We start from the raw sequence: 18,974 nt of genomic DNA, 5'->3' as shown, positions 1-18,974 counted from the left end.
ACACAATTCAACAAACAAGTCTGCATATAACACGAAGCACACACTTCTATACCAGACCACAAGTATATCCTACACAAACTCTGGCAAAATACAAAATCTCATGAATTTACAACCAGAAAATTATCTCTTACACAAGAGAAAAAAATACAAGACTATCATCACAAGCATCAATCATGTAAAGAACAAGTCTATATAAAACCAGATCAACAACACGAAGAACGGATAGAAACCAACACTACGATCTAATGGGACTAGACTCAACAACACAAAGAATCTACAAACGACCCTAGACCAGTGAGAAAAGAAAAACAAACATCACCTAGACCAGTGAACTAACATCACTATGATCAGCGATGAAGTTTCCAAAAAACGAATAAGAAACAAATAAGATCACCAACATGATAATCTCACACAAACCTCACTACGATCGGACTCAAAACATGAAGAAACCTAGACCAGTGAGATAAAGGCATACACTATCGAAGAATACATCTTCAAGATAACATACCTTTACAAGAAAAAACAACCACATGCAAAAAACATAAAAGGTTGTCAAACATATTCAAATATAATCTTGACAATGGTACTGGTTAAACTACGATAACCACACGGTTCAACTAACCACACAAACAAGATTACACAAACAACATGCAGGTCACACAACCATCATGATACGATCAAAAACAATCTTGATAAACAATGTCTATTTCAAATATATCTTTAATCAACCAATGAACTTTAGATTCACTGTTGACAAAGAATGCACAACAAATTCCACACGACACATCAAAAAAATTTGTATGCATCACTGACAAGTGACAAGTACAATCATACAACATATTAGAATAAAAAGTATCATATGATTGCATAACAGAATCAGATAACCATCTGATAACATATAAAGTCAAATGACTATAAAATTTAGAACCAAGTAAAAAAAAACAATACTTGTGAAGAAACTAAAACAAATTTTACTTGATCAAAAAACTTTTACAACTTTACAAAATGCATATCAAACTTTGTAAAGAACTTAAAGATTAATTTTAATTAATCAAAACCTTTTACAACTTCACAATTTCTGAACCACATAATACGAATCACAAGATTCAAAACCAAGTCTGAAAAACAAGAATTACACAACTCTACATCAGACAACAGTTACAGCCTAAACAAATTCCGATAATCCACAAAATTACATGAGTTTAAGACCTGAAAATATCTCTTACACAAGAGACAACAGAAGGCTATAACACCATTCAAGAAACAACACTTTAAAATCACAACTTTTCTTTAGTGATCATCCACCAAAAAAGTAGACAAAAAAAACAGTTTACCAGATCAAACCAGACCAAAAAAAAACCATTTAAAACACCCAACAAAATTAGACAATTCACACTTGGATCATCAACATGACGATTCATTCTTACACATCACCCAAACTAACAGGTAAACAAACCAATATATGCGCAAACCCTATACCGATTATGGAAAAGAGACTTATGAGTGATAAAAGATGCTAGACTTTCACTTTTATTTGTTAAAGTATAGCTTTCTTAAAATCACTAATCCAACACATTTTTCTTCCAAACAGGTTTAACCCTTTTTTTTAAACACAGATCTTTACAGGTAAACCCAAAAATTAACAAGAACTTTTTATTAATCCAGAATACAAATAACATCTAATGAAGACAAGTTCAAGACTAATAACAAGACCAAGCTAATTAGTATAACCAGCAAGACATAAGCACAAACTACAGACTAAGATGAGAGCTAAAAGCTCCAAGATGAGTGACGAGTAGCATGAATCAATTTCTTAACAAACACAAAGAGTTACTATCAAAATCGTCAAACAACCAATGACCATACAAAGACTAGAACACTATATTGCACAAATTAAAGAAATAACACGTAAGCTTGCAAGCCATATACTGGCCAAGCAAAAATTGTACACTTTAATCACAATAACAAACCCTAATAGCAAACCTGTGCCAGGGGCCAGATAGTAGGATCGTCACTCTAATGGTGCCTACCCAAGTCTTAGCACAGGAGCCAAACACAACCAGGAAAGACAATAGACAGATGCAACACAAGAATACACACAATCAAGACAACAAATCACAAAATATGCAACAGAGTGTACCCTCTCTGTGTCCCAATCAACAAACCGGCCCAACTACTCCGGCAACAATAATGCCTAATGCACGAACAAAATTAAAAAGTTGAAGAAAAGAACAACACGACCTGATGCGTATAACTCCAAGCAATCAGTCTTGTAGCCTTCACTTAGGGCTACAAGTTTCTGATAGAAGAAACAACACCAAACTGAGAGATTTTGATTTCTGTATAGCATTTCCAAGCAGAATCACCGTTGACAATTGTGATGCATTCACCCAAAATCGACCATTTATGCCCACGGCTACCTCGAACAAGAATTTCTTTCCGAGGCCTTCGAGAACAGGATGAGGCGGAGAACTCAGAAGCGCTCTTGCGAGGCCAGTGTATGACTCAAACATATAACCCTCTTTAAGTACGCCATATTCTACTGTTTTGCCATCCTGTTTTTTATTTCAGCAATCATAGCCATAAACGCCTCTTCGACATTGGTGGAATTCTTGGCACTTGTTTCGAGAAACGGGATCCCGATCTCATCAGCAAAACAAAATAGGAGACATGATTTTCCAACTGCTGAATCTCCAATGAGTAAAAGCTTGAACAGATAGTCGTATTCGAGATTCATCTTTGTGTGTGGAGTTGTGATCGGTTGAGTGAAAGATTTGTTGCAGGTGCCCCAGCACCCGGTACATACCTCTTCTGAGAGCTCTCAACCCAATATTTATTTGGCTTCATAAACCTCAACTTACCAGCCTTCATTACACATATGAATCACCATCCTGACGAAGGTCACCACCGAGCTTGAGAGTTTGATTAGCCATGTTTGAGAGATCCATGTGAAAACAAAGGTATCTAACAGTAAACAACAAGAACTCGAACCAAAAAAATGTATTACCAGTCAAATTTGACGATTACAACAAATCCAAGGAACTGATCGAAATACAACCGATATTAACTCTCAACTCTCAATTACAGACGATTATCAACATAATAATCATCTACTCTCACAAGATTTCACAACAAAATCACTGAAACAAGACGAATCAGCGACTAAACAACAGAAACCCTAAGTGACATTTTAGAGAGAGGAAACGAGAGAAAGAAAACCTGAACAATATCTTGACTGATTGATCGACAAGATTTGAGGGTTTGGCTTGCATTGTTGTTGGTTGCAGAGCAGGCGTACGGATGGTGAAGAACAGAGGTTTGGTCGCAGTTGCAGCGGGGGTGAAGAAGAAGAAAAGGGGGTTTCAAAACTCTAAACCCCAGATCACAAGATAATAAATTAACACAGCGGAAGAACAGGCTTTATCACAGACCAGAGCCTTGGGGCTCTGATACCATGTAAAAAGACATGGATCAACCAAGAAACTCTTTATTATTTATTACAAAGAAAATCAACTCTTACACAGAATCAATCAAACAGAATATAAACTCTCACACAATCTCACATGCAGACTATTAACACGATGATCTGCCACTTACTATGATAGATCTGACAAACGTAAACAAGATCTCAACAAGAAATCTAACAGATCTAACTATAAAGTGTAAACCCTAAGTGAGAGAATGAGATGAAGACCCAGAGTATTCTGGAGTCATAGAGAGAGAAAGTATGATTCTTGAAATCTTGGTAAGAGCGACTGATGTTGATTATGATCTCTCTGTATTATCTCAAAGACCTGAGACGAGAAGCCTTTTTAATATTGCCCAATTGAGATATATCCGGGTTGTTATAACAACCCGGCTTCAGCCCAGCTTCAGCCCTTCAACTCTCCTCAGCCCAATAACCAGCCACAAGCAGTCCAATAAGCCCAGTTAACATGTGACAAACATATTAAAAACGTAATTAGAACTGTTATTATAATAGTGGTATTAGAAATAATACATAAGTGTAAGGTATTAAATTGTTAATGTTAAATCCTTTAACATTTTAACAACTATAGCACCTGATTTAGACATATGTCTATTAAAAATGGGTCCTAGATTCAAATATAAGGAAATGTAGGGATAAACATTTGGTACCGGGTAACGGTACCGTATTATACCGGGTATATTTGATACTGGTACCAATACACATTTTCCTTGTTTTTCAGTATTGGTACGGTACCGATATTTACGGGTAAAACACCTGTAAATACTGGTACCGTACTAGTATATTCAGTACTGATGCCAATTTTTTTCCATTTTTCAATACCGATAACCGTTCGATACTAAACGGTTATCATGCTCATCAATCCATAGATAAAAGAATAGTATATTAGTATATATATTTATTGGTGTAAACAGAGTAAAAGTAACAATTTACTAAGACATATCATTTTATCCATTCAATTTCCATAATGAAAATAATCTAATCCAAAACATGTTTATAAATTAAAAAAAGTAACAAGCCGCCTTTAATAGTAACTATATACTCATCTCACACATTTGAATCTAAGTATTTATTTAACTTAATTACCAAACTTATATACTAATCAATATTGTTTATTTTTAATAAGAAGTATAAGGGTTTATCTTCTGTCTACTACGACCAATGTGAACCTTGCCTAATATATTTTGGAGTAAAGTATATAGATGGTTCGATGATATACCAAAATTTTGTATTTGTCTAAAAGTATACAGATAGTTTTTGTGATTTGTACTTTATAACGCATTTAGTACTCAGCCAACAAATCTAATAGTTTTATCATGTCCAAGTTAAATACTAAATGCATTACAAAGTGCAAACCACACGGACCATTTGTGTACTTTTAGAAAAAATTGGAGACTAAATGCGTTATAAAATGCAAATCACAGGGATCATCTGTGTACTTTTGAAAACCTAGGGATCATATCCAAAATTTTGTTAAACAACAATGAACATTTGTTACTGTACTTTATATTTTAACAATTAGATAATATAATTCTAAGAGTTAAATTTCTGGTTGGTCCCTGTGGTATGCATATATGCAGAGTTAGTCCCAAAGCTTTAATAATTACAGAGTTGGTTCTAGTTGTCACACCCCCAAAATCCCACACGCGGAGTACCACCGCTTGGAGGCGTGACATGACCAGGATCAAGCCATCAATCATATCAAACATAGCATTTAATAATAATAAAAGTAGTTAAGGTAGTCCATCATGACATGATTGATGTTTCAAAACCAAACATTGTTTAAGTAGCGGAAGCATAGTAATGAAATCTCAAAATAGTTATAAGTTCAGATATTGTTCATGATCCATATCCCACAACGACCTGCTCCTCCCTGTGCAAGCTCCATAAAGTACCTAAGGTCCTGCAAGGCATGCAGCAAATAATCAACAAACTAGTTGAGCGAGTTCACAGAAAGTAAGTGCGTAACAGTAATGCGTAAGTTCATCTAGTGGGGGTTTCCCATGTATATACTACTGGTGAGGGATTCTCACATTTATCCTTTATAATGGGGGCTTCCCATTATGGTACTTACTAGACTAGTACAACCATGTGTTCTTCTTAAACCGAGAACAGGAATACGTACTGGGTCACGTAGGCTTTACGTGACGTGCCCTTCCCCGAGGACTGTGGTACGCGTGGGGGCTACGTAGGCTTTACGCAGCGTGTCCTTCCGACCCGGAAGACAGTAGATGGTATTGGGTTACGTAGGCTTTACGTAACGTGTCCTCCCGACCTGGGAGACAAATGGCAAATACTGGGTTACGTAGGCTTTACGTAACGTGTCCTGACTATCCTGAGGACGATGGTCTATAGTCTAGTGAATGCGTAAGTACGAGTAACTCTTTCAATATCAACATTATCCAACCCAATTCCCAACCCGGGAATCCCATGCCTTGGCTGTGTGAACTCACCTTGGTTTGCTCGGCAGATACACAAAGAGTACAGGTAGCAAGTAAATGGTCAACCACGCCCTACCATGGTCATATACAAGTCAGGTTTTGACTTCACGTAATGCACGTATAAAACATACAAGTTAACATGTTTCGAGCACTTATAGAACATGGTAACACTTAGCAGTCAAGAGCATAACTTGTGCGTTCTAATGTCTAAGCCCAAAAGACAGTCAGCCCAATTACAAAACAGTCAGATGCATAAGTCCAATTGTTTGGCCCAATAGATTGGCTCGTGACAGTGTAGGCCCAAAACAGTGTACGTGCATACTTGGTCTCGAGTCGCAACCGGCGATCTCGAGTCGCAACAGGGAATTACGAGTCACATCAGGAGATTACGAGTCGCAACAGGAGATTACGAGTCGCAATGGTGATCTCGGCTTGTCATGGTCTGGTTACGAGTCGCAACGGGACTCGCAACCGTGGTTTCGGTTCATGCTGTTGTGGTCTCGAGTCGGGATCATAAGGTCTCGAGTCGCAACCTGTGTCGCAACCAAGTGTGTAACAGTTTTCCTGATTTCAAGCAGATCGGTTACAACATTTATGCAAATCAATTATCACTATCAGTTTCCAAATTAATCACCATCAATTAACAGTTTCTCTTTCAAGCAATTATCGATCAAACAGGATTTCTAGTACTAAATCCGTATGAACAACAACATGAACAACACTTAAACAATTCATCAAGAACCATACCATATTCATACCAATCATCTAGCCATTCTATCAACCGGTTTTTATATAATCAAACATCCAAATCCTGTGAACTAGCACCCGATTATCACATCATCAACAACCATAAAATTAATACATGAAAGCCGATTTACAAACACTATTAACTATAATCACAAGAGATCATGCGAACAAGGATTCTTTCATAATCAATCATGCTAATCACGAACCCTAGATCAAACATGCTAGGCTATATAGTACGCATATCAAACATCATCAAACAATAATCATCATACTAACCGGTTACAAGTAAAGGGATGTGATCCGAATGGGGAGTTGGTTCTTGTGCCGTCGGTCTCCACGCAACGAGAGAGAGAAAGGTTCTTGTGTGTGATGTGTGTTTTGTAAAAAGTGGGGAATAGTTACAACTCCATTAGTGTTATTCGGTTAGGGGAAGTGGGCCGAACCCACTTGGGCTTCCCTAGTGATCCGCAAGCAAGTGTAAAGCCCGAAGGCTTGTGTGGACAAGTGGTGTTGTGCAATCGGGCCATTAGCATACATACACACATAACACACATTCATAACATAACATTCATTAACTCATATAATTCAATTCTCGTAAGCACGTAACGTTACATCAAAGCAAGTCTAAAGTCCGAGTTGTCACACTAGTGGTTGCAATTTTTGCACTCGGATGATCCTTATCACTAACCCATGTTAAGTTTCTCAGTTAAGTGTGTGTGAAATAACTAGATTTTCCTTGAACTAAAGAACAAAAACACTTAAAAATATTAAAAAAAAAAAACAATAGGGTCCATTAGATAAACATTTTGTAATTATTGAAGTTTTGAGAACAACTCTGCAATATCCGTAAACTAAAGAAACCACCTAGGCATTTAACTCTATTTCTAAAAATGCTTATGTGCCCACCAATGACTAAGACTACAAGGTGTGGTGACGATCCTAATCACCATCATCACCCTCCACGCCATCACCACATCCTCCATCACCATCCTGTATGGTGTGGTGATGGTCCGTCCTCCCCATCGGCACCAACCTATCAAATGCCTCAAAAATTGGAAAGTGGACCTGGTGAGCGTGGATATATCCATGAAGGCCACACATGGAGGAAAGGGGAGGTGTACCATCATGGCCACATCCCTTATAGTATTTCCATGAGTCTCACCATGACTCCATACCCTATAGCCTTGTAAGCCGTAAACTCTCTTTACGATCTAAATCTATCATGCAATTATAGTGTATACTCATAAATAATAATCTTAAAAAAAAACCTATGTTTTTGTTATTTAGGCAGAACAAACAAAGGGGCGACTTATTTGCCTTAAGATACGGGTCAAACAAGAAGCCATTGTGTGTTGTCATTTCCTTTATTTATTAAGCAACATTTTTTAAATAATTTAATTTGAGCAACACTTTTTAAATATTTTAATATTTTAATTATGTTTATAAATAACACGCCATTTTTATTTCGTAAAACCACGAACTCAACAACAATGTTTTTTAATATACATTAACAACGAAAGGCTGCTCAGAATCTTTATATCCGATTGTATTACATAATTTTTGATTTTCTACTTGGCTTCCACTGCCGTTATAACGTTGACTAAATATGTCAAATATAAACGCATTTTCTAAAAAAGGAAAACTCCTGATTACATCAATTGACTCCGGAGTAGGACAAGGAATACCAGGAAGAACAATAAACAAGCTTGCAATTAGAGGATAACTTGAAATGGTGTGGAATTGAAGCCAGGAGAGCAACTTATTTATAGTCAAGAGACGAAGGAGAGGTGTCTCTGATGTGTGTCTCGGCCATGACGTGGTGGAAAAACGCCTCGGGTGGTGCCTGCAATGGTCACCACGTCACAAAGTAACTGAGCTTGCATTGGGTAGGCGTGCTTTGCATTGGCGGACCCAAGCTTTGGCTTGGGTGGGCGGGCGCCCCCCTTGAAAAAAAAATTTAGTGTATTTTCGAGGTAAAAATCCCGACTGCACCCCTTGAAAATTTGGTTGAACCCTCCGTTCGCACCCCCAGAAAATAATTCCTGGGTCCGCCACTGGTGCTTTGGCTTACGGTCCTGGACCGTAACTCTTGTAACCCACTCCATAGGCTTCATGAACCGTAAAGAAGAAAGCATGTGTTGGTTATGGTCCGTAAGACACGAAATTTCAAAATTAGTTTTTTAGTCCATCAACTTGCATCCTTGATCCATTGGCAACTTTGGTCCCTTAACTTTCAACAAGTTAACCCGACTAGAGTTTTGGACACGTGTCGTGATTCAAGTCAATCAATAGAGACCAGTTGTTACAAAATGCCTCTTAAATTAAACAACCAAATTAAAATCGATTAACCAAAGACAATATACTTTAGCTTTTATCTACGTTATTATTATTTTTTATAGTATTAAACCATAAATTAGAAATTTTATTTATGCTTAATTTACCTTGAGTATTATTCCATATATAAATAAGCAAACTTTTTGTGCAATACCACTTGTAATATGTGCTTTAAGAGTTTTTCAAAAAAAAAAAAAATTGATTTTTTAATTTTAACCTATACGTTTTTACCTTTTACAATTTTAACCCTACATAATTTGTTTTTTTTAACTTTAAACGAAACTTTTCATTACTTTTAACCCAAAGGTTTTACCTTTTACAATTTTAACCCTACATAATTTATTTTTTTAACTTTAACCCAAAACTTTTCATTATTTGCAATTTAACTTCACAACTTTTGTCACTCTTACTTTTTCATCTTTGGCAAATTTTCGGTTTATGTATAGTTCTTAATTTTTCGAGTTAATACGACACAACGTACAAGTGTGGTTCAACTTTTTTATGTTTTGTTTCAAATTTTGCAAGTTAATACGCCGCAACGTACATGTGTGGTTCAACGTTTTTACCTCTATTTTTTCATGTTTGACAGGTTCGTCGCAACACGCAGACCCTACGTCGAGTCAGTGTTGGTGGTCGATAACCGTTGTGTGACATTGGTACTATTTGACATCGTTTTACGCCCCGCCGCAATGCGGCGTGTGCTTTGGGGGTTTTCCAAAGAAAAAACTGTTATGCATATGGTTGTCGTAACCTTGGCTTTGGGGGTTTCCAAAAAAAAATGATTTTTTTACTTTTCAACCAAAAATATTTCATAAATTACTTTTAACCCAAAACTATTTGTTTTTTTACTTTTAACCCAACATTTTTTTATCTTTTGCAATCTATCCTCACAACTTTTTTTACTTTCAACTTTGTTCCTTTACAGTTTTCATTTTCCGCAAATTTTTTGCTTTATGCTTGGTTCTAAATTTTATGACTTAACGCATCGCAGCATGCGTCTTTGGTTTAACTTTTTTTGCATTTCATTCTAAATTTTGCGAGTTAACATGACGCAACGTGCAGGTGTGGGTGAACGTTTTTACATCGTCTATTTTTCCCTGTTTGACAGATTTAACATAACTTGCGGGTCCTAAATCGACTTAGTCATAACTAAAGCATGGGCGATGCTTTGAAGGGGCCGGGAGGGGCGCCCGACCCCTCGAACTTTTCAGCCAGTAGTGTTATACATGTAGTTTTTGTATAGAAATTTTTTGGTATATATGTTTTCGGCCCCCCGGTTCTATAGAAATTTTTGGGTATATACGTTTTCGACCCCCCGTAAAAAATTTCAAGCTTCGCCACTGAACTAAAGAATCTCCGCCGTATTGCGGCGGGTCTCAATTCTAGTTTGATTAAATTTCTAGAAAATGTCATTTTTTAATGCTAACACATTGCCATTGTTATGGTGCGCTTCTAAACAAGTTCTAACAATGCGTCTAAACCAATTATATTGGTGTGTATATTATTACAATAGTGCGTCAAAATTGTCGATGTTTGATGCACGACGAACTATGCATTAATAATGACGTTTCCAAAACATTGCAATGGCATATCTAAAAACACTGTAGCTTCATGGACACATACTACCACCCTAAAATATAGGTTGCATCTTGGATACTTTAAAACGTAAATAACTTTTTCGTACCTTAATATTTAAAAAGAATATACCATAAAATCAAGTATATTTTTATCTTTAATTTAAGTACTAGATTGTTACCATGTCGCGCGTTGCGGCGGCGAAGCTTTAGTTGTTTATAGTTGGCGGCATGTTATATGATGCGTTAACCATATAAAAACATGTGTTTCGATGTATTCGATCTAAAACACTGTGGTTACAAAATAAACAGAATCGAACCTGAGTTGGTTCGTTTAGCGAGTGTTTCATCTAACTGCTATACGATCCTTACCTTTGCATCAAAACTTAGCGGAGTCATAATTCGGATTTATACCGTCGAGTGAAAATGTATTCTATCTGACCCGACCCGTTTATGTCAAACATAGACCAACCGAAAACGTACACAAAAATAAGCATGAAAACGTATTATATTTCACCAGACTCGTTTTCGGGAAAAAAGATTATATCGAAATGTGAAGTTTTAACGTTTACGTTGAAAACACATTATATTTGTCCTAACTCATTTCTAGAAAAAAAAGTTATATGAAAAAAATGTGGAATTTTGGTTCTTTCTCGTTTAGTCTAGGGATGAGATTGGTACAATATTGTACCAAAATTTAGCTAACATAAAAAACGAGTATTGTACCGTATATATTCGATAGGTATCAATATGGTACGATATCGTTAAAAGTCTTGAATCGGTACTGTTTCACATAGTACTGATACAAAAACTTATTCAAAACCGAATACTGCACCATATATGTTTTGTCCATACTATAGTATGGTACGTACGTACGGTACTAGTATCCGGTTAAAATTTCTCTAACCCTAGTTTTGCCATTTATCAACCAAATAGAATTTGGAATTCAGTCCATCGAGTTCTTATGATTTATAGGAAATCAAATGCACCTTTAGGGGTTGCTTGGTATAAGGGAATCGTACAAATGAAATGATTGCACATATGAGGACAATAATTCTCCCAGTTCATTATGTAATGAAAATGAATTTTAATCATCTATGTAGTTGAATTATCATATTCAAGCATCGATTATAAATAATACACTTCTCATTTTATTTTTATTTTATTATTTTCAATATAATGCTAGGGTTTTCTTTTTCTTTGACATTTTTATTTTATTTATTTTTCAATATAATGCTAGGGTTTTTTTTTCTTTGACATTTTTATAGGATTATAAATAATGCACTTCTCATTTTATTTTATTTTTCAATATAATGCTAGGGTTATTTTTTCGTTGACATTTTTAATAGCAATAATCCAATTTGAAATTCATCGAGTCTTATTTTGTTTCTTTGAAATCAATGAACTTATTTTCGTGATTCATATTAACTTTTTTTTTTTTAAAAAAAAGCTCATAAACTAAATTTTCATATAGTTATCAACCGTAAGACTTGAATTGTAAATACATTTGCAATAAATCTTCATACCATTAAGCTACTAACTCTTTGGTTCATAACTCATAATAATAAAAAGAATAAAAGGTAAAAATCGTCCAAAGATTTGGTCACTTTTATCACTTTACTCAAAAAATAAAACTTTTTGTAATTGAACGTCTGAGATTTCATTTTTATTGTTTATTTCATTCAAATCACTAACTCAGTTAAAATGTATTGTTAACTTATGAAAGATTTTGGCAATTCTCAAATCTCATGGACGATTTTGGCAATTTAATCATTTATTCTTATATTTTTTTTAATTTTTTTTATCTTTAAATAAAAAACAGAAAATAATTCTAATTATAATATATATACATACACACATTTATATCCACACTTATTTTTAAAAACTTTTTTTCCATTAAAATAATAAATTAACCATAATATATCTATACACATTTATAATTTTATACATATACACACTTTGACGAAACTTTATTAGCCCAAGGGTAGCCCACCCTCACTGATTTTTTGCTCGTCGTGATAATTTTACAAAAACATCCTGAAATTTTTATTTTTGTAGTGTAAAATATTGTATTTTTAAGGAGTCCTGCCCCATCAAATGATTTTGATTTTGAGAGTCTGATCCCCACTTAGTTTTCGTTCATACCTTTTCTCTTCTAACATTCTCTCTTCTCCACCTCCATTACAACCACCCCGTCTATCTTAGTACTCGTACCGCATCTTCTTTCGTCGACTTGTCATTCCAAACATTAGTACTCCGTCGTACCTAACGTCATTAATTTATTATTAGTTTTTATTTAAAGGTACACAAGAAAATAAAAAAATAAGTGTGTAAATATAAATGTGTGTATATGTATATATATTTTATTTTATTATTTAATGATAAAAAGAAAATTTATAAAATTAAAAAAAAAACCAAAAGAATAAATGGGAAAGTATCAAAATCGTCTTTGAAATTTGAGAATTGCCAAATCGTCTCTGTAAATTAACGATACATTTTTACTGAGTTAGTGATCTTTGGATGGAAATGACAAAAAAATGAAAACTCAAGGGTTTAGTTAAAAAAAAGTTTCATAATTGAAATGAAGTGACAAAGTGACCAAAACTCGGGAACGATTTTGCCATTTTACTCTAATAAAAATATAGTAAGCTTTAAAACATTTTCTTGACTTTTTATTTTGATTATTGTTCAAACGGAATTTCTTTTTAATTGGACAAAAAAAATGCGTGAAGCTAATAAAATATCAAATGATTGAAATCCATATTGCAAATTCAAAATATACTAAGCCGAATTAACATAATTTAAAATCACTACTAACATCCAGCTTCGTAACATCGTGCATGCATGAAAAAAAAGATGGAAATGGGATTACAAATTCACACTATTAAAACAACATATATTATAATTACACATTTAAACTATTAGTCTTAGAAGACGGTTTCCGTTGCATCACGCATATGAATTCCACTAGTTATTCTAGGTAAAAACCATTATTTAGTTGGCTATTTATATTATTATTACTAGTTTTTAAATTTAAATAAATTTTTAAAACGAAATAATGTCTTGTAGAAATTTAGCTATAAACTTGACTGCGTATTTTTCAAAAAAAAAAAAAAATAAATAAATAAATAAACTTGACTGCGTTGCTAATTATTACACCTCGGTTTCCTGGTACCCGACTTTAGGGCTGTAAACAAACCGAACGAACACGAACAAGACATTGTTCGTGTTCATTCGTTAAGGAAATAAATGTGTTCACGAACGGTTCATGAACACTTACCGAACGAGATTTTATGTTCGTGTTCGTTCATTAAGGAAATGAGCGTGTTCTCGAACGGTTCACGAACACAAACGAACAAAAATAAATTTGGCGAACTCGACGAAGGATAAAGACAGATGACCCAGAGAGTAGCACTCGAACTTGAATCCCTTATTGTGGAACGGATGTCGATCGTATTCGTGGAGGTAAATAATGAAAAATAAAAGGGAAATGATACATAAACAAGGTGAAAGTGGGTTTCCTAGTTTAATTGTTAGGGAAATAAAATAAATAAAAGTTTAATAATATAAAAAGTACAAAAAATATAAGAAAGTACAAAGATCTTCAATTAAAACACAAGCATACGAACATAAACGAACGCAAATCAACGAATGTTCACGAACACCTTACCGAACGTTCACGAACACAATCGAACGAACAATACCTCTGTTCATATTCGTTCATTTAACTAATCGAACAAAATTTCTTGTTCATGTTCGTTCGTTTATTAAACGAACGAACATAAACGAACTTCCCCCCGAACGGTTCACGAACTGTTCGCTGAACGTTCGGTTCGTTTACAGCCCTACCCGACTTAAGTTAGATCATATACACATTTAAAGACCTAACTATTACACAGTGAAAAAAAAAATAATTGACACAAATATAAAATTTGTACAATATAATTACAAGGTAAACAAATAAATCCTCTAGAAAGTAATCAAATGAGAGCATCTCTAATGCCAAAATGCTCTTTCTGAATAACCAATTAACCAGACCATATACCTTGTTCGACTTTCCTCTATACTTAAGAAGTGATCCGGATCCTTTACCTCCTTGAAATAACGCTAAAATGGGTGTTATCTTACACATGTGAGTTCATATATTAAAACAATTTATAACATGTTCAAAAACTATTCTTCACAACTATACTAGGCATATATAATGTTAACTTACAAGATTTTTTCTTGCATCGTTGGTTGTATTTTATGTTTTCTTCATTTTCCTTACTTTGTTGGGTACACTAGCTACAAACTAACAACACGTAACAACAATTAACGGTCCGCTTGCCTTACAAAATGTTTGCGTTTAACGTATCTGTGACGCAACGTGCATGGGCATAATTCTAGTTTGTTATTAAATATAAAATGAAATGACTATGACTAAAAATGTATGCATTACAATTTACATATGACCCAGTTGAATATTTGAAAAGGAATTTTTGATGTAGAAAACGATGGCGGAATCCGCACGGAGCATTTAACTTTGGTTGCATCCAAAAATGTGTACTCATTATTGAAGAAAGTGTCGTTGAAGTTGACAAGAAACTACCACGAGTTTTCAATTTGATGTTCTTGTTTATTCTTTCTCACTTTAACCCAAAGAGTACGATTTAGGTATCTCAATTCTCCAAAAGTTTAAGCTTTTCATTAAATCAGTACAATATCATTTTGGAATAGCAAATGTGTGTTAAACGAATTGAAGTTTTAAATCATGATCAATCTATATATCATTTTGAATATGTAAGAGAGTGTTAACAATTTCTGAATAGATAAGTGTTGAATCAGTAAGAGATCTGTACCATTAAGAGCCAGTATAATAGTAAACTATTCAGATACACATGTTTGACCAGTTTAGATAAGAGGTTTTAACCATTTAGAGTCAATATAATGCTTAACCATTCCAATGCAAATGTCTGAACCATTCAGATATCTGCGCGCGAAACAAATAGTCTAAACTATTAAGTACTGAACTAGTACGAGGTCTGAACAATTAAGAGCTAGTATTAATGTTTAACCATTCAGAGGCAAATGTTTGGCCAATTAAGATAAGAGGTCTTAACCATTCATTATAAGGGGAACCGGGTGGGGAGGTTTTACCCCGTGATCCTTTTCTTCCACGCGTGAAACAAAACAAACAAACCACCGCCACCTAGCAAATTTGACGTGTGATAATCGAATCCCGTGATATATTTGACGTTTGTTAAACGGAACATGTGAGGGGGTGTGAGGGTTTATTGTTGGGTGTTGTGAGTGATGGGCATTTCCACTAAAAAGGTTGTGAGTGATGGAATAATGGTTGATGACATGGCAGAAATTGATTGGATGTTGTGAGTGATAAATGGGTGGTGAGTGATAACCACCCCTACCCCCTAATACTTAACCATTCAGAGACAAATGTCTGAAACGTTCAGATATCTGCGCGTGAAACAAATAGTCTAAACTATTAAGTACTAAATCAGTAAGAGTTATGAACCATTAACAGTTCACTAATAAGAGGTGAACAATCAGGACCGTAAGTTTATCAAAATCTCTAGGATGACATGTGATGAAGGAAGACGGATTCTATACGCTAAACTACATAAGGTCATATTCATTCAATTCATTCTTCTTGGTCAAAGCAAAAAAGAAGAAAAGGAAGATGTCAAAGAAGCAAAGATAAGCTAAATAATGTTATTAAGTTATAAAAAAACAGTTAATTCATTAAAAGCTCGGATCCACTCGTGGGTAAGAAACTAGAGAGAGAGACAAAGCCAGCTCGCAAACATCGATATTGACAGTGATGAAAGTATCTGGTCACCTTATTACTATATCATACTGTTTCAATTCTCTCTCTCTCTCTCTCTCTCTCTCTATACAAACCAGTTGCTTGATCAGTAGCCATTGATGAAAGATTCATGATAATTACTGATCAGTCTGAACATGTTTGCAGAGAGTTGAATGATACTATGTGGGACTGAATCAAATCATTCGTACATCAATAACAGCTAGCAGTACTATAAAATCTTTTTTATTTATTTTTAGCTTTCATATATAGTTTTATGCCCCCCATTATTTTCCTTTTTCTGGTTTTCTTGCCTTTTAAGCACCTCTTCAAACCCACCCTCTTCAAAAACTAGTATTTCTTTCTTTCCTTCTCCTCTTCATACTCTCTCTCTCCTCTCTCTCTCTCTAAGCTTGATCATCTCCGGATAGTATGCCTGAATGTCCAGAGAAAGGTCTCTTGTTCTCTCTCTCTCTCTCTCTCTCTCTCTCTAAATAATCTTGAATCATAACTCTCTTGGTAGTCTTGAAGTTATGGGTTTTGATCTTCTTGATATTGCAACTTAAAAGTGTAACAAAACTTCAAGATGTGTGCACCCTCGAATCTAGAAGCTAACACAACTTTTTTTTTTTTTTTTGTTCATATGTGTTTATGTAGGGAGAGATTTGATGAGATAGGGAAGAAGATCAAAAGAGACATAGATGCATCATTTCAGTTGGGAAGAAGACATATGTTAGGGATTCCTGGAACCCTAAACACCATCACACCGTGTGCTGCGTGTAAGCTTTTACGCCGTAGATGTGCTCAAGAGTGTCCCTTTTCACCCTATTTCTCCCCACATGAACCTCAAAAGTTTGCATCTGTCCACAAAGTTTTTGGTGCTAGCAATGTCTCCAAGTTGCTCATGGTATGATACCCTTAATCTTCCTGCATCACTAACTTGTACAGTTGTACTACAGAAGTTTATTTGTATTCTAAAACCCTAGTTTCCTTAAATTTGTATCACTAACTATATTACCACAAAAACCCTAATTTCTATTTGTTCAAGTGGTTGATTATATTAATCAGACTTATTCTAAAACTTCCGGGTTTTGATTATATAAGAAAATTGGTCCTAACCCTAGTAGTGTGATTCTTAAGTTTGTATAATTTAACTGTGGGTGTATGTATATTTTTGTTAGCTTTCTTATTCATATATATTTAGCTTCAAGCTAGCAATAGTTTCTTGGTGATAAAGATCCATCTTGTTATGGGTAAGTGTTTTTTTTTTAGGGTGTGATAATAATTTAGGAAGCTAGCAATAGTTTCTTGATGATAAAGGTCTAAACTTTTTATGGCAAAATGTTCATTTAGGGTGTGATAATAATTTAGGAAGCTAGCAATAGTTTCTTGGTGATAAAGATTCATCTTTTATGGGTAAGTGTTTTTTTTTTTTTTTTAATTTAAACTTAGGTCCTAATTTACGAAGCTAGCTAGTAATAGTTTCTTTTGTTGGTAAAGATCTAAACTCTTCATGTCAAAATGTTCATTTAGAGTGTGATAATAATTTAGGAAGCTAGAAATAGTTTCTTGGTGATAAAGATCCATCCTTTTTATGGGTAGATGTTTTTTTTTTTTTTTTTTTTTTTGAATTTTAGTGATAATTTTGGAAGACTATAAATCTATAATAGTTTCTTGATGATAAAGAGCTACACGTTTAATTCCTAAATGTTTTTCTTTTAGGGTGATGATAATTTAGGAAGCTAATACTTGAAAATTATATAATCTTTTTATGATGTTACTTAACAATGTTTTGTTTATATTATGATGAAAATTTAGGAAGTACCGGAAAATCAAAGAGCCGATGCAGCAAATAGTCTTGTTTACGAAGCCAATGTAAGGCTAAGAGATCCAGTTTACGGATGCATGGGTGCAATTTCAGCATTACAACATCAAGTACAATCTCTACAAGCTGAATTAAATGCAGTAAGAGCTGAGATCCTAAGATACAAGTATAGTCAAGAAACACACCATGATCATAATAATATTATTCCCTCAACTCATCATTTAGCTTTGTTTTCTACCGGGACTCATGTGCCGGTTACCGCACCACCACCGCCAACGCCACCACCTCCAGCAACTCCTCTACCACCACCGCCTCCGCCGCCTCCCCCACCGCCTCCATCTTCTTCCTCTTCTTCCATTTACACCCCACCATCCACCACCACAGATTACAACACCATTACCAATGATAATATCTCCTACTTTGGTTAATAGATATAATTTTATGCTTATTTTGATTACATATATGATCCACCACGAATTAATAATAATATTAGGTGAGATGATGTTGAGTATATTTATTTATCATATATTTATGACAGATTAATCAATCCATCTGTATCATCTTTAGATTCTGTTGCTGTATGACTTCTCATTTTACAAATATTAAACCTGACTTTCTGTGTATATCATATTTGTTGATTCCTAAACATTTCTTTATAATTGTTTACCTTAATATATGTGCCTTCAACTCTACAAGTGGTACAATAAGGAGCTAAAAAATATATGATAATGAGCAGGAACTCATATTTTTTAGCTTAGGAAAA

General features: G+C 34.6%; 1 protein-coding gene across 1 annotated transcript; it reads left to right on the top strand.

The window, feature by feature from the left end:
- The first annotated feature begins 16,398 nt into the window (after positions 1-16,398).
- LOC110904945 (LOB domain-containing protein 15) lies at positions 16,399-18,836 on the top strand. Its single transcript, XM_022150807.2, has 3 exons — positions 16,399-16,840; positions 17,044-17,293; positions 18,205-18,836. The coding sequence occupies exons 1-3, from the start codon at positions 16,827-16,829 to the stop codon at positions 18,637-18,639; spliced, it is 699 nt and encodes a 232-aa protein (XP_022006499.1). The 5' UTR covers positions 16,399-16,826; the 3' UTR covers positions 18,640-18,836.
- Positions 18,837-18,974: the final 138 nt, after the last annotated feature.

Source organism: Helianthus annuus, chromosome 14 (assembly GCF_002127325.2).
Source record: "Helianthus annuus cultivar XRQ/B chromosome 14, HanXRQr2.0-SUNRISE, whole genome shotgun sequence".
Taxonomy (NCBI): domain Eukaryota; kingdom Viridiplantae; phylum Streptophyta; class Magnoliopsida; order Asterales; family Asteraceae; genus Helianthus; species Helianthus annuus.
Note: the sequence above shows the minus strand (reverse complement) of the source record. Positions and strands in the feature narration are given on the sequence as shown.

Excerpts from the sequence above, each read along its gene's own strand:
- LOC110904945 (XM_022150807.2), top strand. Across the intron at positions 17,294-18,204 it reads ATGTCTCCAAGTTGCTCATG|GAAGTACCGGAAAATCAAAG; the intron begins GTATGATACCCT and ends ATGAAAATTTAG.